This window comes from Centroberyx affinis, unplaced genomic scaffold (assembly GCF_046629955.1).
Source record: "Centroberyx affinis isolate AG114_WGS23_722 - 3 ecotype Tasmania unplaced genomic scaffold, CSIRO-AGI_Caff_v1 ptg004195l_1, whole genome shotgun sequence".
NCBI classification, from domain to species: domain Eukaryota; kingdom Metazoa; phylum Chordata; class Actinopteri; order Beryciformes; family Berycidae; genus Centroberyx; species Centroberyx affinis.
In genome coordinates, this window is record NW_027281946.1 from 12,501 (window position 1) to 38,546 (window position 26,046).

Below are 26,046 nucleotides of genomic sequence, written 5' to 3' on the forward strand. Positions count from 1 at the left end.
GCCTACCCGGAGCCCCCCTCTTCCCCGCTGCCCTCCCCGCTCCCGCCGCTCACGCCCCTCTCGCCCCTGCCGCCGCCCCTCACCCCCTCGCCGCTCTCCTCCTCCTCCTCGTCGGCGCTGCCCGGCGCGGAGGCGCAGCAGCAGCAGCAGCAGCAGCAGCAGCCGCTCCTCGCCCACCACCCCCACCCCCACCTGCTCCACCACCACCTGCTCTGCTCGGACGGCGACAACGAGAGCGTCAACTCCACCACCACCAACTCCAACGACGACACCACCGTCAACAACTGCAGCTCCGGCTCCTCGTCGCGCGACAGCCTGCGGGAGCCGATGGGAGCGGGCGCCCTGGGGAAGCAGACCTATCAGAGAGAGAGCCGGCACAGCTGGGACTCGCCCGCCTTCAACAACGACGTGGTGCAGAGGAGGCAGTACCGCATAGGCCTCAACCTCTTTAATAAGTAAGTGTGTAAGCTTCACCCTTGTGGGTCAAAATGAATGAGCAAAGGGTTCAAGAGTCTTCTGTGAAGTCCTTTCTTCATGCATTCATGGTTCAGTTCAGTGTTCCAAACCGGGTAACAAAGAAGCTCAATACACTTGCTTTTATACACTAGAGTAAACAAAAACATAAATCTCTGCATAAAGCCAAACCCACAGTTCAGATTTCTTGACTCAAAGCCAAAAACCTCACCTAATATGGGACACACAGAAACACACGTATGAATAGCATAAACTATTATTCACCTATAAGAACACTCAAAATCATTTCATAACCATATATAGCACGCGTGCACGCATACATGCATTGATTACCTCACCATGGTATGTAGAGAGAAAAAGAGACTCTACTCTGAGAACAAAGAACAAAAGGACAGAGTGTGTTATTCATATAAGAAACACAGTATTCATTTATTTCTTAGTGTGTGTGTAATTAGTAACATAATCCACAGCAAGGCTCAGTTTCAGGACCATAACCTTCCTCTCAGTTACTTTTGAGTAACTTTGCCTCCAAAATCGACAGAATATGCAGTTAAAGAGTAACTAAACTCCAAGCCCAAAACTTTGGTGAAGCCTGACACCTAATGGTGAAAAGTAGGGTACTGCACTGGCAATTTGCTATTGGCTTGTCTCTGTGCCACACCCTCACTGGCACAAACACCAGCCAATAGCAGATGGCCAGTGCAGTACCCTACTTTTCATCATTAAGTGTCAGGCTTCACCACAGATTTGGGTTTGGGCTTTAGTTACTCTTTAAACAAGCAATTTATTACAATTTAAAAACTTTCAATAGTATTGTTATCTATCCCTATCTCTATTATTACCTACAACTGTACCGACCATTATTTTAAGATGTGTAAAATGTGTAACACTATTTCTACAATCTCACAATCTCAATGCATTTTTCCCTTTAAATCTACCTCTGAGTCATTACCCTTTTCAAAAGTCTCTAAAATCTGTCAACTGGTTCTTTTTATCTAGAAAACGTTATGGATTACAGTGATCCTCGTTTCAGCAGTCAGATGACTGAACCGTCCAGATTTCCAACCCTCTCTCTCTCTCCATCTCTTTCTCTCTCTCTCTACGCTCTCATGCTATCGCTTTCTTTGAGATTGAATATTATTTATAATGAAATGTTTTTAATGCGTTCCTGTGTAGCTCAAGTGAACCACAGAGAGCCAAGTGTATGCAGGTTTTCATTCCAACCAAACACTACAGGGAAATTAAATAGGTGTTACGTGTTGCATTTTTGCACGTCAATATATCATTGGCAAATTAATTGTGATACCATGATTTAATTACTGTAAACAAATGAGACCACAGTGGAGACGATTGGTCGCCTCTATCTCACACCAGGGGTATTGTTAGTGCTAGTGTTTCTCCACATTAAGACTACATTTCCCATAAACCCTGTTGCTTCTTGCAACCCCATGGTTACATTTCTTTAAAACTTTAATGTGGACTTCTAAAAGACAATTAAAAACTGCTATGATAATAAACAAAAAAAGAAGAGATGCAATCGGTCATTTGTGCAGGTGAGATAAGAAGGAGCTTATAAGGCACTTACTCAACATCTGACCCCAGACCAAGCAAAACAACAATAATGAGAAAAATTCAAGAGATAAGACACAAGATAACACAATCTAAATGCCAGCAGAAACAACATGGTGGATAATCGTAGAACAAGACCTATAAAACAACCAAGGAAATAAAAAAAAAATCAAACAAAATGTCCTCCATTGCAGGAAGCCAGAGAAGGGGATCCAGTACCTGATCGAGCGGGGTTTCGTGTCGGACACACCGGTGGGAATCGCTCGGTTCATCCTGGAGAGGAAGGGACTGAGCCGGCAGATGATCGGAGAGTTCCTGGGAAACCGACAGCAGTTCAACAAGGACGTTCTGGAGTGAGTACAGGACAGTCACAGGACTTCAGTGGGCTCATGTTAGGGGTGAGGGCTCAGTGTGTGTGTGTGTGTTGTATTTCTATCCTTATGAAGACCAAATGTCGTCACAAGGACAGAGAGATGACGGAAAGTCCTGCAAAGTGAGAATGTTTGCCCGCTCCGCACTTTTTTAAGGAGTTATTTTAGGGCTAGGTTTAGGGTTAAGATTAGTTTGGGTTAGGACTTGTTAGGTTTAGGGTTAGTCTTAATTTTGAGAAACAGAAAATGCTACATGTAGCACCAAAGAACTTGAATAGATAGAACGGTCTTTGCCATTCAAATCAACGCTCCTGGATGGTCGGAGCGGCGGCCATTTTTATGTGTACCGACTTATGGCAAGTCACTGAGGTGAGAGCTGAGTTTTGCCTAAGAACCTAAGCAGAGGAAAACTGGCATTGCAGCTGAATTAAGTTGTTACTCTGCCTCCACTAGGTGGAGCTCTTTCACCAAATCTATGGTGAAGCCTGACACCTAATGGTGAAATGTAGGGTACTAAATTGGTCTGCTGCTATTGGCTGGTCTTTGAGCCAGGTGATGTCATCTTCTATAGAGTACAACAGGTGGTGACATCACCTGGCACAAAGACCAGCCAATGGCAGAAGGGCAGTTCAGTACCCTACTTTTCAGGTGTCAGGCTTCACCACAAATTTGGGTTTGGGGTTTAGTTACTCTTTAAGTAGCTCAAACGTTTTCACATCTGTGCAGTTAGTAGAAGTGGTTATAGTTGAGTTAATCTGTTTCAGCCGATGTCCGTTAGCTGTTTCAAGTTAGTGAATGCTAACTATTCTTCTCCACTAACGGTAGGCTAAGCTACATTAGTTTATAGCATTTAAGGGGCTATTTGAAGGGCGTTTTCCCATGTAGGTTTTTTAAAGGAACCAAACTCAGTCCAAAAACTGAAACAGCTGCATAAGAACTCAGTCCTCTTTGTGTTCACAATGTAAGTGGACTTACAAGAGGGTTCAGCTTCTTTTCAATGGGAATCAATCGGACCACAAACAAACTCAGACCACCTCCTAGGTGATCTGTGTTCGGTTCATTTTAGAGGGTCTGATTTCATTTGGCGTCTTCACATACCGTATGTACAAAAAATTGCTGAGTCATTGGAGTCCACTTGAGAGGCTGAAACGGAAGTGTGAAAGCACCCTAAGTTAAAGGTACCTGTTTGATTATGCTAATGTGCTGATTTTGACTAGAAGAACTAGGGAGAGAAGCACATCTTTGATAAAGCTACGTTAACCTCGGTGCAAACAGCAGCTTTCAATCGAGTTTTAACAGTTTGCTAAACACTTGTTTAGAAAACAGACACATCTGCACAGTTCTCAAGCAAGTGTGACACACTTTACAGCCTTAATAACCAGACTTGTGCTGTCACCATAGCAACTAACCCTCCATAGTCCAATTCCATAGTCGCCATTTTATGCTGTACTAGCCAAATTACCACGGGAAACAGTGGAAGGACCGTTCTATCCATTCAGGTTCTGTGTGTCGCACCTTCAAATCATCATCACTGCTCTTCCTGTCTGTCTGCAGCTGTGTTCTGGATGAGATGGACTTCTCAGGGATGGATCTGGACGATGCTCTGAGGAAGTTCCAGGCTCAGATCAAAGTGCAGGGCGAGGCGCAGCGGGTGGAGCGGCTGGTGGAGGCCTTCAGGTACTGTACCGCACCGGGGGTCCGAATCCCCAAGGATGATACAGGGCATTAAGTGGAGATACACTCGACCACATGAGGGCTAAACCGGTTTGTCGAGGAGATTTGATCATGATGTTTTCATTCTCATTGTCAGTTTCCACCTTCCTCCTCTCTCTCTCTCTCTCTCTCTCCCTCTCTTTTCTCTTTCCAGTCAGCGGTACTGTGTTTGTAACCCAGTGCTGATCCGGCAGTTCCAGAACCCGGACACCATCTTCATCCTGGCCTTCGCCATCATCCTCCTCAACACGGACATGTACAGCCCCAACGTCAAGCCGGAGAGGAAGATGAAGATCGAGGACTTCATCAAGAACCTGCGGGGTCAGTCAGCAGCTATTATAAATTAAACTTATTATAAATCAAACTATTATACATTTATACAAATTGTCTTTATTTTGTGTCTTTTGAGGTGAGATATTTTGGAGTTTAATTACCTTTTCACCTTGTTAGTTTATCTGTCTGTCAGCACAATATCCCAACGACTTATGAAAGTCCCCCTCAAGGGACAATAAAGATCTGAACTGAACTGATCTGAACTGAACTGAATGGATTTCTATGAGATTTGATGGATAGATCAGCATTGGGCCAAGGAGCACTTGAGTAGATATCGGTGATGCGGATCTGGGATTTCAGTCATTACAAGATTATCGTTTTCATCGAGACAGAGACTTGAGTCCAGTTTGTAACGGGATGTTTGCAGGGTCAAGAAATCAATTTCACTTCAACTGAAAGTGATAGGAATGATGTGTTTGGGTGTGACAGCAAGGTGGAGAATTGTTGAGCGTTGACGGTTTGCGCTCTCCCAGTGCCTTCTAGTTTGCAATGTTTCACTTCATTCCTGTATTTTATAATTTCATATCTGCAAATACCCTCTCAACTCAATCAATTAACACCCATCTGTCTCTGTGTCAGGTGTTGATAACGGTCAGGACATCCCCAGAGATCTGCTGGTGGGGATCTATGGAAGGATCCAGAAGTGGGAGCTGAGGACCAACGACGACCACGTGTCCCAGGTGCAGGCGGTGGAGAGGATGGTGGTCGGCAAGAAACCCGTAAGAGGCTTTCACTTTTCAAACAAACGTCTCTAAACCTGTGAATCTGTCAACATGTTGGGGATTCTCACTCGAAAAATGCCATTTTTCTCTCCTCAGACATGCCAAAAATCAAACAAATAATCGCCTATTCTTCCAAACTATCTGTAATCTATTTAATCCTGCAATAAGCGATATCAGACCTTATAACCAGTCCTGAACCTAATGTGTGCTGTATGGAGATTTCACTGAGACATAATGATATAAACCAACATCCACACAGCAGCAGCTGTGTTGCTGTTTTCTCCTCTTTTCTAAAGCTTGTTGACAAATTCCGCTCCTGAACGAAGCTCCTCCCGCTCCATTCAGCAGCTTTACAATTGTTAGCTTGTCTCCTCCCTCGCTGTTTAAAAGCGCCGGTCACCCCCTCCCATTCCTGGAAATTTTCTCATAATCAATCAATCAATCAATCAATCAATCAATTTATTTAAGTGCAGAATCGCCATGAAGCATGGTCCCAATACACTTTACAATTAAAAGAATACATAGGATAAAACATGAATAGGATAGGATAAAAACAACAGACTGGTAACTGGTGACACTTCTCTGTTGGTACGGTTAGCTTAGCTATTAGCCCAAATGCACAGTGCTTTGCAATGTTTGTCCTTGGTAGGCCTCCGTAGTACAGTGGACGTATACCGTATTTCCTCTAATATTGGCCCGGGCCTTTATTTACCTCAGCTGCAGAGGGTACCAGGCCTTTATTGGAAGCAGGCTTATATTAGAGACAGGCCTTTATTTCTAATTCCCTGTTTGATAAGTATATTTGCTCATATTTTAGTACGAGGCCTCCTTGTTTTCTGATCTGCTTCTGTTGGGGTTCGTTAGGTAGCCGTTTTTTTGTTACTGCAACGCATTACCGATAATTACGGTAATGGACGGCGGCACGCTCCGGAGACTTCCTCTGGCCGAGCCGTCTTGTGGCATACTGCCATCTTGTGGCACTCGTACGTTACTACAAACTACAGTTACATTATATAACAGGCACCAGGAGTTTAACGGTATCCACCGTTGTTTTTTCCTTTGTTTTTTTCCCCGGCCTGTATTTGGGGCCGGCCTTTATTTGTTCGTGTCGACCACGGCCCCGGACATTATCGGAGACCCGGCTTTTAATTGACTACCGGCCACTATTAGAGGAAATACGGTATGTTTTTTTGGGGGGGGGGACAGGGAGAGGGGGAGGGAGAAGTGGCTTTGCTGTGAGTTTATTTACAAATGTGTTGCAGTTCCTTTCGCCCTCTAGTGGTCAGAAAATTTCACTTAAGCTTTCAGTACGAACAGTTAGCATTTTTATTCAAAGGAGTGGGGTCACACTTGGCAAAAAAGGTTTTCATGCCAAAATGAGATTTGAAACAGAAGAGTAAAACATCTTAGCTGAACCTCTAAATAACACCAGTATTCTCCTTTAATAATTAATACCATTACCATTTTTGTTATCAGATTACTTTCATCCCTTTCTACAGGCCCGGATCAGGCTGTAATTGCTGGTTATGTCTTGTGAATGGTGCTGTTGTATAGAATATGATGTAATTAAGACTATCACCTTTGTGTGTGTGTGTGTGTGTGTGTGTGTGTGTGTGTGTGTTCCAGGTGCTGTCCCTGCCCCACCGCAGGCTAGTGTGTTGCTGTCAGCTGTTTGAGGTTCCAGATCCGAACCGAGCGCAGAGGAGCGGAGTCCACCAGAGAGAAGTCTTCCTGTTCAACGACCTGCTGATGGTAACCACTGTGTGTGTGTGTGTGTGTCTGTGTGTGTGTCTGTGTGTGTGTGTGTGTGTGTCTGTATTGGTGTTGAATTGTGAGTACTTTCTCCCTCGTTAACTATGGGTTCTAGTGAAAATGAGAGAAAAGGCACCAATTTACCTCCATATCTTTTCATTTTTTACACAGAATTAAATCATCCTTCGTGTGTGTGTGTGTGTGTGTGTGTGTGTGTGTGTCCCTCTGCATTTGGGTGTTTGTATTACTGAACTATTTTGGGCTGTGTTGGGGTACCAATCCTCACAGAGCCGCAGGATCTTCTCCCATGGGAGATAATGTGACTGTGCGTCAGCAGAGCGCCAGTCGTCCCCATAATGCCGCGAGCCTGTTAGCGCTGCATTCAAGACACAGCGGAAAGTTGGAAATTTCAACTTCCTACGAGGACAAATACAACGGAACGGCCCGCCAAGTCGGAATGAAGTGTAATTCTTCTGATCCGGGTATCGGTGTTCCACTTGTTCAAACTGAAAGGTTTAACAAGCATAAAGAAAGAGATTCACTTAAAAACAATTCAGCAGCACGACTAGTTTTTTTTATATATTGTCAGAATCTGCTTTGTCGGCGTTCCTTTATGTGCTAGAAGTGATTTTCAGACTGTTTCTCCAGACAATGGCAGTGAATGGAGAGAGAAAAAAACACAATTCTCCAGTCTCCTCTCCCGGAGCAACAGATCACAGAGAATCACTGATTTTGTGGTTTTATAATGGAGGAAGAGACACAACCCAAGACGCTACCAGACTTATACAGACCTTTAACATGTTTATAATCCTCAGAATTCACTTATGTTCAGTTTTCAGCATTGCATGACCATAAATCCATCAAAACACCTGAATAGGTAAATGGTTAAATATATAAATTTGAAATGTAACTTATGTTCTATGCTAACTAGCTAGCTAAAGTTCCCAAAATATCACTCACATAACATTAGCTGTTGCATGGGGAACAGGCAGTTTATGTTGAGCAAGGAAAATCTTCCAGGAGTCCAGGAGTGTTTCTCCCCTGGTTTTTCCAAGCACTGGAACACACCGGGTCAAAATTACAACCTACCAGCTGGGAATTTCCAACTTCTGACTTTTTTTTTTTTTTTTAACAAAGTGTTTATTTCTACTTATGCACATTTGAATTGTACACATCTGATTTGTCAGGAAATTAAAACAAAAACAACATGAAATACAAAATAAAAAATAAAAAAATTTAAAGGGGAACAATTCACAGTTCGGCAAACATGCATAAAAATTATAAATCATGACATCATGTGCATCCACATAGAGAGGAGTCTCCAAATAAAAATAAAAAAAATACATAAATTTATAAATAAATTAAAGAAAAGTGCCTTAAAAGAAACAGATGTTAATCTCGGCCAGATTCACATTTAAGTCAGTACAGCTCCTTATCACACTGGTAATCTAAAATAAGCAATTACAGGAGCCCCAACTTCTGACTTTGAATGGAACACAGCAAAATATTCAACCACCAGTCTCCCCAAAGGAATACACCAACCTTCTGGCAAATGAGGTTCTAACAAGCACAAGAAGAAATGCATGTGGCGGAGCGTCATTTTGACCGCGCTCAAAATGACATAATTGCAGCCGGAATGACTGGGTGCGTTCGCCAAGAGTCATTTTCAAACATCACTGCAATTACATGCAGCGATGACACGCCTCCATCGAGGAAGAAGAACGAAGAGGTTTTTCAGCCCCGTGTTCAGGAAGACCACCTGAGGAGGTCCACAAATAGCTCCATCTTTATGACGCTTCTTTGAGGGACAGTCTCCTGCTCTCCTACGTCTTTGAGGGACTGTAAAGGCATCCAAGTAGCGGTTAACGTGACGACTTTAAAAGCAGGAAGACACTGGACTCATAAGAGCCAGGTCAAAACAAAACCTAACATGGAGGAAATTGCTGCTCACAGTATCGTGGTGGAAAAAGTACTCAAATCCTTTACTTAAGTAAAAGTAGAAATACCATAATGGAAAAATACTCATTTAAAAGTAGAAGTCTTCCATTCAAAAGTTTACTGGTAACACTTTACAATAAGGGTACATTAATTAAGGGTTAGTTAATGCTTAATAAGCTTAATAATGCTTAATAAGGTTAGTTAATGCTTAATAAGCATTAACTAACTTACTAATGTGTCTGGTAATAATTTACTAATGGTGTTCATGTTAACTAAGGTATTAATTTATACATGATTTAATAGTTTATAAAGATGACTATTAAATAATGTATAAATTAATACCTTAGTTAACATGAACACCATTAGTAAATGATTACCAGACACATTAGTTAACTGTTAATTAAGGGTTAGTTAATGCTTATTTAGCATTAATTAACCCTTAACTTAGTGACCCTTATTGTAAAGTGTTACCAATTAAATAAAATCCCAAACATAAAACTTGATTGTTGGGTAAGGCTTGGCAGGGGAGGGAGCCTGGAGGACAAAAGTTTCTCCACCTCACAACCACTTAAAGGAGAAATCCACAATAAAAAAAACACCTTTAAGGATTAGTTTACTTAAGTAAAAGTATAGTAAAAGTATTAGCAGTAAAATGTAAGTAAAAGTTTCTTTCAGAGTGTTAAATTATTGAAGCATTAACCTGTCAGAATTATTTTAATGTTGTCGGTCTAACTGCTCCATATACTGTTGGGGAGTTTAAACTCTAACAATGCAACATATTTTATGAGCTTATCGTATGTTTTGCATGTAAAACCTTATTCTGCAAAGTAACTAGTAACTCCAGCCGGCAGATAAATGTAGTGGAGGAAAAAGAACAAGATTTCCCTCTGAAATGTAGTGGAGGAAAAGTCTAAAGTCTCACAAAATGGAAATACTCAAGTAAAGTGCCAGTACCTCAAAATTGTACTTAAGTACAGTACTTGAGTAAATGTTTTCAGTCATGCAGTCGTCATAAAAGCATTAGAAAGGAGAAGCGCGAACCGTCGTACACACAAAGCTCGATGCAGAAAGCATGAACCAGGCATGAATAAAGCGATACTTTATTGATCCGTGTGTGGAAATACTATGGTTGTACCAGGCAGCTCCCAGGTGTGAATGTGTGGAAATATATGAATGTTGAATCAGGACGGCGCTGAAAAAGACCTTGTGTGCTCAGTAAAACCTTTCCCGGATGAATTAAGGTTTAAAAAGAAGTTGTCAATAAGTCTCTACACCAAGGCCACCGAGAGTAATTCCTGCATGTGTTTTTTTAATTGTACTTGGAAGATAAAATAACTCTGATTCAGCTCTAGTTTAGTCATTCTAGTTTATTTACCCGGTGATAAAACGCAGGGAGAGGGAAATATGTCAGATGAATGCAGGAGAGATTAAAACGACTCACCAGGGGCTTTTAAAAACCATCTCAACCAATATGAACAAAAGAAACAAATGAAGATGACAAGCGGAACCCAGGCAAATTATCATAAACTTAACACTCCCTCCTTCCTCCCCCTCCTCATTTCCTTCCTTCTCCTCTTCTCCTCCCTCTCTCCTCTCTCCTCTCTCCATTCTCCCCTCGGCTCTATTTTCCTCCTCTCTCCTTCTCCTCTTTCCCCTCTCCTCTTTCTCTTCTCTCCCTCTCTCTCCTCTTCTCCTCTCCTCTCTTTTTCTCCACATCTTTCCGTTCTCTCTCCCCAATCCTATACCTTCTTTCTCCCCTCTCCTCTCCTCCTCCTCCTCCTCCTCCTCCTCCTCCTCCTCCTCCCCAGGTGACAAAGATCTTCCAGAAGAAGAAAACTTCGGTCACATACAGTTTCAGACAGTCGTTTCCTCTGGTGGAGATGCAGGTCCACACCTTCCAGAACTCCTGTAAGTACTGCTCTCTCTCTCTCTCTCTCTCTCTCTCTCTCTCTCTCTCTCTCTCTCTCTCTCTCTCTCTCTCTCTCTCTCTCTCTCTCCTCTCACCTCCATCTGCTCCCTCCATCTGTCTCGGCCTCTCTCTCCTTTTTTCGATCTCTATTTTTTGTTTGCACTTGCTCAACTCTCCTTCAGCTGTCACACTTGGTCTCTCTCTCTCTCTCTTTCTCTCTCTCTCGCTCTCTCGCTCTATTTATACCCCACAGTCAGCAGGCCCACTACACACACACTCACAGTGTTACACACACACACACACAAAACACACGCTCTCAATCACTCACATACTTGTGCATACACACACAAAACTGACGTTGTAATACACATACCTGTACATGCACACTCATAATATACACATGCACAGACACACATATACATGCACTCTCTCTCACACTGCACACACACACACACACACACACACCATGCCACAGCACTGCCCAGGGCCATGTGTGCCTGGTGTTTTGTGCTTCAGTGCTTCCTGCCTAGAGATCCGTAGTGACAATGATATCAACATTTCTAAATATACAATGTCTGTTAAATGACAGTGTGTTTGTCAACCAACATAACTCTCTTATCGAATGGAAATGTCCTTTTAGAAAACAAAAGTTTTAGAGCAGGGGTATATGTGGATCTAGAGGTTGCAGCAGGAGTACATGTGGATCCAAGGGTTACAGCAGGGGTACATGTGGATCTAGAGGTTGCAGCAGGGGTACATATGGATCTAGAGGTTGCAGCAGAGGTACATGTGGATCTAGAGGTTGCAGCAGGGGTACATGTGGATCTAGAGGTTGCAGCAGGAGTACATGTGGATCCAAAGGTTACAGCAGGGGTACACATGGATCTACAGGTTGCAGCAGGGGTACATGTGAATCTACAGGTTGCTAAATGGGTACATGTGGATCTAGAGATTGCTAAAGGGGTACATGTGGATGTAGAGGTTGCAGCAGGAGTACATGAGGATCCAAAGGTTACAGCAGGGGTACATGTGAATCTAGAGGTTGCAGCAGGGGTACATGTGGATCTAGAGATTGCAGCAGGGTTACACGTGGATCTACAAGTTACAGCAGGGGCACATGTAGATGGGTGCATATGGATCTAGAGGTTGCAGCAGGGGTACATGTGGATCTAGAGGTTACAGCAGGCATACATGTGGATCTAGAGTTTACAGTATACATGTAGATCTATGTGTTGCAGCAGGGGTACATGTACAGGTTAAAGGCTAAAGGGATACATGTGGATATACAGGCTGCAGCAGGGGTATATGTGGATCTACAAATTGCAGTAGGGGAACATGTGGATCTAGAGACTGTAGCAGGGGTACATGTGGATTTAGAGGTTGCTAAAGGGGTACATGTGGATCTACAGGTTGCGAAAGGGGTACATGTGGATCTAGGAGTTGCAGCAGGGGTACATGTGGATCTAGGAGTTGCAGCAGGGGTACATGTGGATCTAAACATTGTAGCAGGTGTATATGTGGATCTACAAGTTGCAGCAGGGGTTCATGCGGATCTACAAGTTGCAGCAGGGGTACATGCGGATCTACAAGTTGCAGCAGGGGTACATGTGGATGTACAGGTTGCAGCAGGGGTACATGTGGATGTACAGCTTGCAGCAGGGGTACATGTGGATCTACAAGTTGCAGCAGGGGTACATGTGGATCTAGAGATTGCAGCAGGGGTACATGTGGATCTAGAGGTTGCAGCAGGGGTACATGTGGATGTACAGGTTGCAGCAGGGGTACATGTGGATCTAGAGATTGCAGCAGGGGTACATGTGGATCTAGAGGTTGCAGCAGGGGTACATGTGGATCTACAAGTTGCAGCAGGGGTACATGTAGATCCAGAGGTTGCAAAATGGGTACATATGGATCTAGAGGTTGCAGCAGGGGTACATGCGGATTTAGAGGTTGCAGCAGGGGTACATGTGGATCTAGAGATTGCAGCAGGGGTACATGTGGATCTAGAGGTTGCGAAAGGGGTACATGTGGATCTAGAGGTTGCAACAGGGTTACACGTGGATCTACAAGTTGCAGCCGGGGTACATGTAGATCCAGAGGTTGCAAAATGGGTACATATGGATCTAGAGGTTGCAGCAGGGGTACATGTGGATTTAGAGGTTGCAGCAGGGGTACATGTGGATCTAGAGGTTACAGCAGGGGTACATGTGGATCCAGAGTTTACAGTATACATGTAGATCTATGAGTTGCAGCAGGGGTACATGTGGCTCTACAGTAGTTACATATGGGTCCAGAAGTTGTCGAGTCTAAAGCACTGCACCTTAGCTTGGTTAAAGCCTGACCATCTTTGATTTTGTAATTTGAATACACAATGAATTTCCATGTGTTGCTTTGGGAGAAAACTTGTCCCACTGGGAGACACTCGTCCCAGCTGGAAACATCCTGAACAATCTGTTTGTATCCATCACATCGTAAAAAAATCATGTTATTTTGCTGTTGTGCTGTCTGCCACCTCTGTCATTGATGGACAAGAAAGTATAGTCAGTGACCCGTTGAAAACCCGGCCAGCCCATTTGAAACCCATTGAAAACACATCATATGATTTCCTAAACATATTGCTGTCAATCTGAAAACAAGGCTGTTTTGCTGCATTCCTGAAAACACGACTCATTCAAGCTACAATTTTTTCACGATTAGATTTGCACACCAATATACAAAATTGTATTGTGTGTGTCCTTGTGTATCCCCGCGTGTGTGTGTGTGTGTGTCTGTGCGTGTGTGTGCGTGGGCGTGCGTGTGGAATCCATGCTTTTATTTCAGCAGAGATGAATTGGCTCACAGTCCCACACAGCAGATTGGAGTTGGTGGCGTTTCAAATCTGCCTCAGCACCTGTTAATAGGGACGCCTCACTCTGAAGAGTTCGGCTCCAAAATCACATTTCCACCATTTGAAAAAGAGATACATCTACTCTAACCAATACAAAACGAGTGCTGACCTGAAAGTAAAACTAATTTTGGAAAAAAATTAGCTGATTTAAGACCTTTTCCTAACTATTACTAACATGTCAGAGCACAGAATCAATTATGTTTTTAAACTAATGATTCATCTTGGAGCTGCAGGGTAACAAGCACTTCTGCTAACTATTACTAAACATGTCAGAGCACAGAATCAATTATGTTTTTAAACTAATGATTCATCTTGGAGCTGCAGGGTAACAAGCATTCTGTTTAAACTATGTGTCTGAGTCATATTCTGCTCTATTGCATTGTATTGCATTGCATTGTATTACATTACATTGCATTGCGAAATCGACATTGCTCCATTATTTATGATTTATTTTTGGGATTCAGTGTTGTTTACTGTTTTGTTGTTGTTGTTGTTGTTGTTGCTGTTGTTGTTGTTGGTGTTGTTGTTGTTGCTCTGGTTGTTTGTTGAGCTGATGACTGGACCAGGACAGATTGTCCCATATGACTCATCAGCACAATCACACATGGACTGTGTGTGTGTGTGTGTGTGTGTGTGTGTGTGTGTGTGCGCATGTATGCGTGTGGGTGGTTGAGTACTGTGTGAGTATTGTGAGTGTGTGGGTGGGTGCGTGTTTGTGTATCTGTGTGTGTTAATGTGTGTGTATATGTATGTGTGTATCTGTGTGGGAGGAAGGGGGGGTGTTTGTGTGTGTGTGTGTGTGTGTGTGTGTGTGTGTGCGTGTGCGTGTGTGTTGAGCAGCCACGTCAGTCTTTAAAGGAAGAATCCCCTTCCACTGTTATATATCATCAATCTGTGATGTTCAACACATTCCAGGAGTTATTTTAAGTGTTGTAGCTTTTTTTTTTTTTTTTTGGTGAACCCATTTTTCCTCAACCTGCCTTATCTACTCCTACTTCAGGTAGTGATTTCCTACATTGCCCAGAATGCCTTTCAACAACCCTCAGAGAACGGGCCTGAATTTCTTGCAATGATTGTTGAATGTCGGTGCAAAATAGCGGCTCTAGAAAGAAGCCCTCGTTCTTTGATTCTGAGGGACTGACACCAAAACCTGACGTTTACCGCTGATGTTTTAGATCCTGAAACATTTTCTCATATTAAACTCCATTGTCTGAACTGTCACCTCTCTCTGTCCGTCCCGCCCAGACTATCCTCACGGCATCAGGCTGACGGCGGCCAACCCGGGAGGAGAGAGGAAGGTCCTGATCGTCTTCACAGCGCCGAGCCAGCAAGACCGAGCCCGCTTCACCTCCGACCTCCGAGAGAGCATCGCAGAGGTCCAGGAGATGGAGAAATACAGGGTGGAGTGTAAGTGTAGTAGTAGCAGTAGCAGTGTCAGTAGAATTAGTAGCTAGTAGTAGTGGTAGTAATAGTTGCAGTAGTAGTTGTTGTAGCAGTAGTAGTAATAATAACTTTATTTATATAGCACCTTTAAAAACAGAGTTTACCAAGTGCTTTGACAGACAAAATAAAAGCAGAATACTCAAATTATTAATTTAAAAGGCAATAAAACAATAATAAACAGGGATTCAATTCATAGGAGGACAGAGGTGGAAAAGAGCAAACATTCAAGTAAATAGTGGTATAATCGTAGGATGAAAACCAAAATAAATAAAATAATAGAATAAAAGTAAGATAAAATTAAGATAGAGTAAAGATAAAAGACGTAAAAAGATAATAGAAAGACGATAAAAAGATGATAAAAAGCCGATAAAAGATAAAAAGACGATAAAAAGTAATATCAGTAGTAGTAGCAATATTAATAGTAGTAGCAGTAGTAGTAACAGTTGAAGTCGAACTAGTAGCTAGTACTAGTGGTAGTAATAGTTGTAGTAGTAGTAGCAGTAGTACCAGTAGTTGTAGCCTAGTTGTAGCTATAATAGTAGTAATAGTAGTAGCAGAGTATCGGTAGTAGTAGTAGTTGTAGCAGTTATCAATGTAACATATGAAGTAATGTTTGAATTAACTTGATCTATTAGTATTACAGTAACTAATTAGTATAAGCATTACAAGTCCATTATATGACTTCACATATTTGATCACATTGTCATCTGTTCCTCCTCTCTCTTTCCCTTCTGATCCTTCCCACATCTATCACATTTTATTCATTATGGATAATGACTGTAATCTCTTCTCCCTCTCTTTTCCTCTGACTCTCCTCTCCTCTCCTCTCCTCTCTCTCCTCCCTCCCTTCCTCCTCTCTCCCCTCCCTCCCTCCCTTCCTCCTTCCTCTCTCTCCTCTCCTCTCCTCTCCTCTCTCTCCTCCCTCCCTCCCTTCCTCCTCTCTCTCCTCCCTCCCTCCCTTCCTCTCTCTCCCTCCCTCCCTCCCTTCCTCCCTCCTCTCTCTCCTCTCCTCTCCTCTCCTCTCCTCCCTCCCTCCTCTCTCTTTCCTCTCCTCTCCTCCCTCCAGCGGAGCTTGAGAAGCAGAAAGGAGTGATGCGTCCCGGTGTGTTAACGGGAGGAGGGGGCGGGGGGATGGCCGGGGGCGGGGTCAACGCCGGCTCCGGGCCCGGCGGGGGGGCGAAGGGCGAGGTGGTGAACGGCACCCTGGGAAGGCCCAGCCTGGACGACACGTACGCCTCACTGGACGGACTCAAACGCACGGCGCTCAGCTCCTCGCTACGGGACCTCTCTGAAACAGGTACGCATGATACTGGATACTGAAGATTGGCATAAAAGTGAGGACTCTGGATTCCTGAGATCCATTCGTTTCTAATGTGTTTTTCAGTAGGGAATCTGTGAAATGATAAATGTTTGTCCGATTCCTAAAGTATTATGTATGATGTATGTTTTTTTTCCACAGCTCTTACCTCTTTTCTTAGCGCTCCATGATCATTTCAGGGCCACAGACATATTTTGTTCCACCTCTTGTCAGGGTGTTGTAGCTCTGACCCTTGACCTCCATAGTATTAGTTGTTTGTAATGTTAGTGGTGGAAGAAGTACTCAGATCTTTTACTTAAGTAAACGTAGAAATACCACATTATAAAAATGCTCAAGTTACAAGTAAAAGTCCTGCATTCAAAATGTTACTTAAGTAAAAGTACAAAAGTATTAGCATCAAAATGTACTTAAAGCAACAAAAGTAAAAGTACTCATTATGCAGAATGGCCCATTTCAGAATAATACAGTATATATTATATTATTGAATTATAATTATTGATGCATTAATGTGTAAGCATCACTTTAATGTTGCAGCTGGAAAAGGTGGGGCTGATTTCCACTACTTTATATACTGCTGGGTAGCTTACAGTAATCTATAATAATACATCACAATTTATTAGTTGATTATATTTTGTATTAATAATCTGAATCTGCAAAGTAAGTTATCAAATAAAGGTAGTGGAGGAAAAAGTACAATATTTCCCTCTGAAATGTAGTGGAGTAGAAGTATAAAGTAGCATAAAATGATAATACTCAAGTAAAGTACAAGCATCTCAAAATTGTACTTAAGTAGAGTATTCGAGTAAATGTACTTAGTTACTTTCCACCTCTGAATGTTGGTGATCTATAGGGATTGAAGTTTATTCTGCTGTGCCACTCACTGCAAGTGTCAGCTTGCAGTGAGTGGCACTAAAGGGCCTAAAACCCAATTTGTGAAAAAAATAAAATAAAATAAGTTCTGATATATGTAGGTTTGGCTTTAACCTTTACTGTTTGTTTTTTATCCTTTAAAAAAATAAGACATCATCATATAAATGGTGATGATTTTCTCTGATGCCCTACAACTTGATTGGGATTCTGCAAATAGGACATTTATTGCAAGTCATTGACTGTGGATAACCCAATATCTGTGCTCTTTTGCAACAAAGAAAACAGTAATGAAATGGTGAAATGGTGAAATGTAAGATAGTAAGATGGCTGGCTAAAAGTCTGTTAAACAGTTCCTAACAGACTGTGATGCTCTGTCTCCCTCTGCTGGACAGCCGCAGAAAATACCATGTAAAATAAAAAAGGGTCATTCTGTTTCAAAGCTTATTATGGATTTAAAATATGTATTTGGGGGTGTGCTTGATTTACGATGCCAGGCACATATTGCTCAGAAGATTAGATATATCAAGCGCTCCCCTTATTTTTCTGATATTTAATGGCAAAAATGAAGCTCTACTCTTCCATTTCTGTTATTCTGTTTAACGTTTTGGCCAAATCTGAGCACAGTCTGGTTTAGTCATGCTGCTTGAGAACCGCTGTCAGACATCACATCAGCGTTTAGTCACCCGTGACCTCTTAACCCTGCCTCATTCTGATTGGGTAACAGGGAAGCGAGGTCGTAGGAACAGTGTGGGGTCATTGGACAGTACCATCGAAGTAAGTCTGGAGGGGGGCGGGGCTTCAAGCATGCACCATCGCCTGTGACCTCCCAACCCGCTGCCACAGCATGTCGCGAGTGTTGTTGAGTCTGTGTCGGTCTGATTCATAATAACTGACTCTGTTTGTCTGTGTTGGTCAGTATTAAGGAAGGAAGGCTTGGGTTTGTGTTTGGCAAGTGGAGCGTTAAAGGAGAAATCCCCTCTGATCCTCTTCCACTGTGAAATATCAACAACAACAACAACAACAACAACAAATTCCATGAGTTGTTTAGTGATGAAATGTTGTTTTTTACTTTTTTTTGTTGAACCCACTTCACCTCAACCTGCCTCGTCTACTGCAGTTAGTGATTTCCTACGTTTCCCAGAATGCCTTTCGACAACCCCCTTTGTTGATGCATTCAGCTGTGGGTTTTTACGTGTAGGTGGAGAGATGTAGGAACTCGAGTCACATGACCTGGACTCGAGTCACAGTTCTAATTGCTTGAGACTTGACTTGATGCATGAAGAGAAGACTTGAGACTCGACTTGACTTGGGTTCTGGTGACTTGGGACTTGACTCTGACTTGTACTCTGATGACTTGAAAAGGTTTCTAAAGTCTTGACTTGAGATCTTGTGTTTGTGTAAATGACTTAGATTGAAAGTGATGAGATTTGTTCCAGCAGACGACTGAATTTAAATTCTGTTTTCTGAATTTGTATGGAATGATTGAATTTATTGAAGTTAAAACTGATTATAGAAATCAAACTCATGATGCTCTTACCAAGTTTTTATCCTATTAAAACCATATTGTATTGAAAAGTCCTAGATATTTAGTTTTCTTTAAGATATTAAATTGATACTGGACTCTTGATTTGTTCTGACTTGACTTGCTGTTCTACATTTAGACTTGAGACTTGACATTAATGACATGGACTTCTTGGTAATCTACATTTAGACTTGGGACTTGAGACTTGTGCCTCAAGACTTGAAGCTGACTTGGGACTTGAGCAGAGTTTATTTGGTCTCACCTCTGAGTGATAGTGATAGTGATAGCTGTAGCATAAAAAGAGTTTTTCCAGTCAAGAAAAAGTGAGTCTCCCCATTTACCCAAACCCCAACCTGTCTCTCTGCTGCATTGCATTCTGGTCTCTCTGTGGGTGCAGAAATTGGTCTCTCTCCTCTTCTACGATGGATTTCTCCCTGTATGATTATTGAACGTCTCTTGGTGCAAAATGGATTCTGAGGGACTGACACCAGTAGCTGTTTTTTAACCCTGTTAAGGTGTTTTTTTATTGTGGATTTCTCCTTTAAGTGGTTGTGAGGTGGAGAAACTTTTGTCCTCCAGGCTCCCTCTCCTGCCAAGTCTTACCCAACAATCAGGTTTTATGTTTGGGATTTTATTTAATCGGTAACACTTTACAATAAGGGTCACTAAGTTAAGGGTTAGTTAATGCTAAATAAGCATTAACTAACCCTTAATTAACAGTTAACTAATGTGTCTGGTAATCATTTACTAATGGTGTTCATGTTAACTAAGGTATTAATTTATACATTATTTAATAGTCATCTTTATAAACTGTTAAATAATAATAATAATAAATAAACATGAACACCATTAGTAAATTACACATTAGTTAACTGTTAATTAAGGGTTAGTTAATGCTTAATAAGGGTTAGTTGTAAGTGTAAGGGTAAGTGTTACCATTTAATCTCATGTGCGATGAGTGAAAATCCCAATTTTTGCTCGTTCACTCACTCCCCTTCACTTTCCCTGTAATGGATGTTCTGCATGGTGACGTTTGCATGTTGTCTCATCCGTTTCCGCGGTCCGGTCTCGCTGTCGCCGAACAACCGGAGCGACTTCTGCACGGCCGAAGTTTGCGTCCGTCATCTCGCATGAGCAAATCCCGCTGGCAGCGAGCGCCGAGACGACGCCGCGTTCGTGTCACATCGGATTCACTGTAAACGCGAGCAGCCGGCTGGGAGAAGCTGCTCCCGTCAGCCTCCCGGCAGTAATTACATGTAGGATATGTGGGATGTTTTTTTGTCGGCTCTGATATCTCCCACCTGGCGTCACGAACGGCAACACAGCTGGCGAACATGACAGGCAATCCGCCGGTGTCGGCAGCACAAAATTACCAGTTTTATTCACACTAATTCAATCAACCTTACTCACGAGAAGCCGCGGTTTGCTGCAGTTTGTTTACGGTTGATTTGAAATTCATAATAAATACAAATGATTTGGGATGTGGGTGTTCCAGGGAATTAAAAACGTGAACGCTTCCAAGTTGTAGCAACAAGATGTGAGATCCTGTTCTTCCATTTCTTCCGACATGACATGAACACGGCATCCGTCACGCTGTTTGCTGCAACTTTGTTGCTGTGATGTTGTTGCTGCAGTTTGTGTTGCAAAGCTGAGCTGATGCTGTATGTTTACCTCTGGCTTTCTGCTGCAAGGCAGTTTATAAAGGTTGGAAACTAATTTATAATGCTCTCTCTCTCTCTCTCTCCCTCTCACTCTCATTCTCTATTTCTGTACTTCTCTCTCTTTTTCTCTGTCCCCTCTGTCCTCCCTCTCTTTCTCCCACTCCCTCCCCCTCTCTCCTCCACTCTCTCTCTCTCTCTCCCTCCATCTCTCTCCTCCTTCCCTCCCTCTCTCTCCCCCTCCCTCTCCCTCCCTCTCTCTCTGTCTCCTCTCTCTTCCTCTCCCCCCCTTTCTTCTCTATCCCTCTCTTCCTCTCTCCTCCCTCCCTCCCTCTCTCTCTCCCCATCCCACTCTATATCCTCCCTCCCTCTCTCTATTCGCCCTCCCTCTCTCTCTCTCTATTTCTTTTCCCTTCTCCTAAATTCCTGTTACCTCTTTTCCCTCTCTTCCTCTCTCTTCCTCTCTCTCTCCTCCCTTCCTCTCTCTCTATCCCCCCCCCCCTTCTCTTTATCCCACTCTCTTTCTCTCTCTCTCCCCTCTCTCTTCCTCTCTCTCTCCCCCCTCCCTCTCTCTCTCTCTCTCCTCCCTCCCTCCCACTCTCTATCCTCTCCCTCTCTCCTCCCTCCCTCCCTCCCTACCTCTCTCCCCCCTTCCACTCTCTCTCTTCCTCTCTCTCTCTTCTCTCTCTCCCTCCCTCCCTCTCTCTCCCTTCTCCCCCCATCTCCCCCCCCCCCCCTCTCAGGGCTCCATCATTAGCAGTCCTCGTCCCCACCAGCAGCGCCCCCTGCCTGCTGCAGGTCTTCCCTACAGCAGCATGATGGATCCGTCTTCTCCAGCAGCTTACCGGCCGCACCGCCCTACTCAGAGCCCCGGTACAGGGGTGGGGGGTGGGCCGGGGCTCTGTCACAACCAGGGGGGGGTGTCCGTCTCCCCCCTCGTCAGCGGGGGAGGGGTTGGGGGAGGAGGAGGGATGGCGGGTGGGGGGGTGGCGAGCGGTGGGGGTTTCCTGGGGAATTTCTTCGGCAGCCGCAGAGGGAAGGTTCCCGGTCCCCTGATGATGATGTCGCCCCCGCCGCAGGGCCCCCCCAGTCCCCTTATGATCGCTTCGCCCCCCCACTACCCGGCCCCCGCGCCGCCCGTCCCGCCCCCTTCCTCCCCCTCGCCCTGCCCCTCGCCCTCGGCCAACCTCGGCCAGGCGGACTCGGGTGGGGGGGCCGGAGGGGGCGGCGGGTCGGGCGGGGGGCCGTCCAAGCTGCAGGCGCTGCACGCCCAGTACTGCCACGGCAACAGTGGAGGAGGCGGAGTCAGTGTTACTGGGCAGCCGCAGCAGACCCCGCCCCCTCCCTACCATCACCACCACCGCTACCACCTGCAGAGCGTGCCGCCGCACCACGCCCTGGCGCACAGGGTCTCCGCGCCCCGGCGGCAGGGGCAGCCCGTCTGCGCTCCCTCTCTTACCCAGCAGCATCAGAGGGTGCAGCACGCCGCCCAGCACCCGCGCTACGCCATGGTGTCGGGTTTCACCACGCCCCCCCCGCTCTCCCCCCACTCCCCCGTGCCCCCCACTACCCCGCACGGACTCTACCACTCGCACAACGCGGCGGGCCGGGTGCCGGGCGGCAAGCTCCCGCTGACCATCTCACACTCGCAGCCCCACCCCCACGCTCACACACACTCTCACAACCACGCCGCGCACACACACTCCCCGCTCAGCCCCTCCCCCTCCGCCTCCCCCTCCACCCACTTCATCTTCTCCACGCCCCCGCCCCAGACGCCCTCGGCGCGCCTCGTCACCCAGACGCCGCCGCAGCCCTACGCCCCGCAGTACCCGCCGCTCTCCTCCATCCCCCCGCCTCCACCGCACTCGCCCTTACCGCCCCCGTCCTCCTCCGCCCCGCTCTCCCCGCACCCGGGGGCCGGGGGCGGGCCGTCGGGGCAGGGAGGGGGCGGCCCCAAATCGAAGCCCGTCAGCCGCATCAGCACGGTGGTGTGAGGAGGCCGAGGCCGAGGGCGGCGGCGGCGCGCTACCCCGCCGCGAGCCACAGGGGGGCGATGGTGAGGGGGAGCAGGAGAGTCAGGAGGAGGGGAGGAGGGCAGGTGCAGGCGTATCAAAATGGCCGCCTGGTGAGGAGGAGAGTGGGGAAGAGGAATTTACTCAGTCTGTGCTACTTTCACATCCACTTCCCTCGCAGGTAGACGGACGCTCGCGCAGTTTTCCTCTGTATCCCGCCTGGGGTCGATTTTCCCGGGAAAACGTGGCGAGGGAGCAGCGTGCGACACGGGAAAACACAAACCGCGTGTTTTTTCAGTCGCGCAAAAGGCGACGCCAAAAAAACTGTCTGCTCCCGAAAAAAAGTGACAGCATGCCGGTGAAAATGTCCTCGCCGTCCCTTCGTAGTCGGCGGACCGGGAGTCGCCCGCTGCTGAAGCACGGGAGGACATGTTTGTAGTTCTTCATCGCCATTCTTGTCGGAGGGAGGACGAGTGAAGCGCTGGTTGCGTTGTTAAGTCCGACTTTGCGTTGTGAATCTTAGTGATGGGACACGGTTCATGGGACCAGATGTGAGGGGGGGGAACAGTGCCTGAGAATTTAACACAGGGGTTAGCTCTCCATGCTAACGCTATATACACTCAAGTACACTATCTACGGTGTTCACGGAGGGACAGTTCAGGTTTTTGAAGAAGCCTAAGAACGGGAGGAGGAGTCCTTTTAGTACATCCAAAAATCACATTTAGTCTCGCACCACCTTGTTTATCGCACAAAAAGCACTTGTACCATTGTTTTGGTTGTTGACATATTACAAGCCATGAGGTGTTGTTGACATGTTGGAAGCAGAGGTTGTTAGCATTGATATGGTGCAGTTTCTGTGTCTTAGACAGGCATGCATGACCAGTGCAATAGATGAGTGTCAATGTGTCTATGATAAAAAATCTTATACGCAGGAGGGGGATTTGTTCAGATTTAAAGCCCCAATCCAGAATTTATTTGGCCATAAAAAAAAAAGTTTAGGTGTATTTGTGAAGATTATTGAAGAAGTTTGGTTTCTATGTGGACGACAAGCATTTTGAAAACTTGAATTACCCATCGTAACTAAAAATAAGCGTCTCTTACCTCAGTTTTCTACCAGCCTGGGAAAGCTTTTACAGCTTTTAGCCTCTGACAGTGTGGTGACAGTGTTCCAGCAGGGGGCGCCACACTGCAGCACGGCTGGATGGTACATCGATGATTGACATTGCGTTTTTCCCTAAAATCTATTCGTATGAAGGGAGATTTATTATCATTTGTACAAAAGCAGCAGATGCCGCCCCTCATTATCTCCCATCAAGTTTCCCAAAATATATGAAAAGCAAAATATAAGCCTGTATTTGTCAGAAATTATAATAATATATATATACTGACTGTATTTCATGTTGTATATGAAACATATGGCTGTGTGCTTATGACCCTCTATGTTGCCAGAGAAGGAGATTACGCTGAAGGGTGCCAAACAGGGTGCAGTCTGGGAAATGCAGTCTTTCGTGTCATTCACTTGTCTGCCTTAGATGAAGTTTGGGAACTACAGTACCCACAATGCTCTCTGGCCCTCCTGCAACCCAGACCAGCTCACTGTTTGTGACAGAGTAATTTAAGGTTCTATCAGACAAGTTCTTCTTATAATATAACTCTCCAAAAGTTAAAATGTTAATTGAATTGGGTGGAAAATTACAATTAGAAAAGTTATACTCAGGTCAGGAAAATCACATTTGTGCGCCGTCCATCCAAAAGATTCCACAGCCACTTTTACTGTCTTACTAGCCAACTAGACTTTTTGAATGGAACGATGGCATTTGGCTGATTGTATTAGTTTTCCTCTACAGGATGTGAAATCATCAGCACGTTTCCAACTACCTTGAAGGCAGAACAAAGCTTATAATTCCACCTCACAACTTTAAAAACAGGTACGAATAATAACGAATGTTGTGTCGTGAAATGGAGAGCGAGGTGCCTTCAGACAGGAGGATGGTAAAATAGAAAACGATTAAAAGAAAATGTTCAGTGAATTTGAGAAGACCACGCAGCATCTGAATCATTAATATATTGATTGATTGATTGATTGATTCAATAAATGTTAAGTAACTGAATCCGGATGAAAGACACACAGCTAGAATTACGCTCAGCCCTCTGGTTCTTCTCGTCCAGCGAGACAGAGGAACCTGGACACTGGACCTTTGCTTTGTCTGGAAGGATTTCCCCACAGTCAACTTGCTAACACCTCAGGGGACTGGAGTGCAGAATATGGTTTGTTGTCTCACAGCACAAAGGAAATATTCTTTAACTTAATTCATTTCTACACGTTACTTCATTTTGCACATTGAGTTAAGCCTGCCATGCCAGTATTTAAGTGTGTTTTTCTTTCTCTCTCCGTCTGATGGGGGATCAGTGGATGTCAGGGCCGGACGCCCACAGTGGCTGGTGCCAAGTTCACCAGCCACTTTAACTATTTTATCTTATTTTTAGATCAGACATAAACCACTCAGTGCTGGTTGGTCACCTGTCAAAGTGGCTAGTTTAGTAGACTAGTTTACCAGCCACAGATCAATATTTACCAGCGTTGAACTGGTGGATGATGGGAAATTCCTACACTGCTGAATGCAAACTTCAATGACACGTATTGTTTCCCTGTGGTTACGTGAATGCGCCAATTGTAGATATTACCTGTACAGTATATTCTATTTTTGATGGGGCCAACAGCACCGATCTGTACTGAGGTCAGAACTGCTTGAATTAACAAAGCGTACACTCTAAAAACTAGGGGTTCACCTTCCAAAGGGAGCCATTGAGCACCTTAGGGTTCCTCACTAGAAAAAAAACGTCGCTAAAGAGTTCCTTGAAGAACCCCCGCGTGTTAGAGGTTTGTGGAAGTACCTTCAGGGTTCATAAACACTTAATGACGGAGTCCCTCAGGGAACCTTCTCGGGTTCCCCTATGTTTGTTATCTGAAGAACCCCTTTTACTTTTTAGAGTGTGCTACTGATATTACTATCGATATTGTTGTGTGACAGCTTCTACTAACATAACGTACTCTTTGGGCTGTTTTGTATTGTTTTTCGCATTTTTTATTTTGTTATGTGCTTGAGTGTGAGATGAGTTTGGTTTTTATTTTTGGGATTTGGGTGTGCAATGGAAATACTAAAATCACTTAATTTTTAACGTGTTTACAACCGAAACAAGACTTTTCTGTGACTAACAAACTTGTTCTAATATTTTTTTAATACTGACTCTTGATAATTATCGCTCACCCACGCATGCAAGCACGCACACAGCCGCACACTCCTGAATCTCAATCACGAGCTCAGTGAAGTCGTTTCATCGATACAAGATTTGTGGTTTTGCACACACAGGTGATGGAGGTCCTTCAGTGCCTCTAGAAGCCCCCCCCCCACCCCCTCCCTCCACACACACACACACACACACACACACACACACACTCCCTCTCTTGAGAGCTAATATTAACTCTCCATTTCAACACTTCCTCTGATACCAAGGAAAGGAGGTTTTCCAAACATCCGAAATCTAAAATCTCTC

General features: G+C 44.6%; 1 protein-coding gene across 1 annotated transcript in view; it reads left to right on the plus strand.

The window, feature by feature from the left end:
• The window catches only part of LOC139664049 (IQ motif and SEC7 domain-containing protein 1-like), a 34,250-nt gene extending 11,777 nt beyond the window's left edge, over positions 1–22,473 (plus strand). The window contains exons 8-18 of the mRNA XM_071542860.1: positions 1–455; positions 2,238–2,396; positions 3,969–4,091; positions 4,282–4,448; positions 5,040–5,179; positions 6,809–6,934; positions 10,681–10,780; positions 14,914–15,075; positions 16,178–16,408; positions 18,024–18,073; positions 21,223–22,473. The exon at positions 1–455 is cut by the window's left edge and continues 189 nt beyond it. Coding sequence (XP_071398961.1) covers positions 1–455; positions 2,238–2,396; positions 3,969–4,091; positions 4,282–4,448; positions 5,040–5,179; positions 6,809–6,934; positions 10,681–10,780; positions 14,914–15,075; positions 16,178–16,408; positions 18,024–18,073; positions 21,223–22,473 — 2,964 coding nt within the window. The remainder of the gene's footprint in view (positions 456–2,237; positions 2,397–3,968; positions 4,092–4,281; positions 4,449–5,039; positions 5,180–6,808; positions 6,935–10,680; positions 10,781–14,913; positions 15,076–16,177; positions 16,409–18,023; positions 18,074–21,222) is intronic.
• Positions 22,474–26,046: the final 3,573 nt, after the last annotated feature.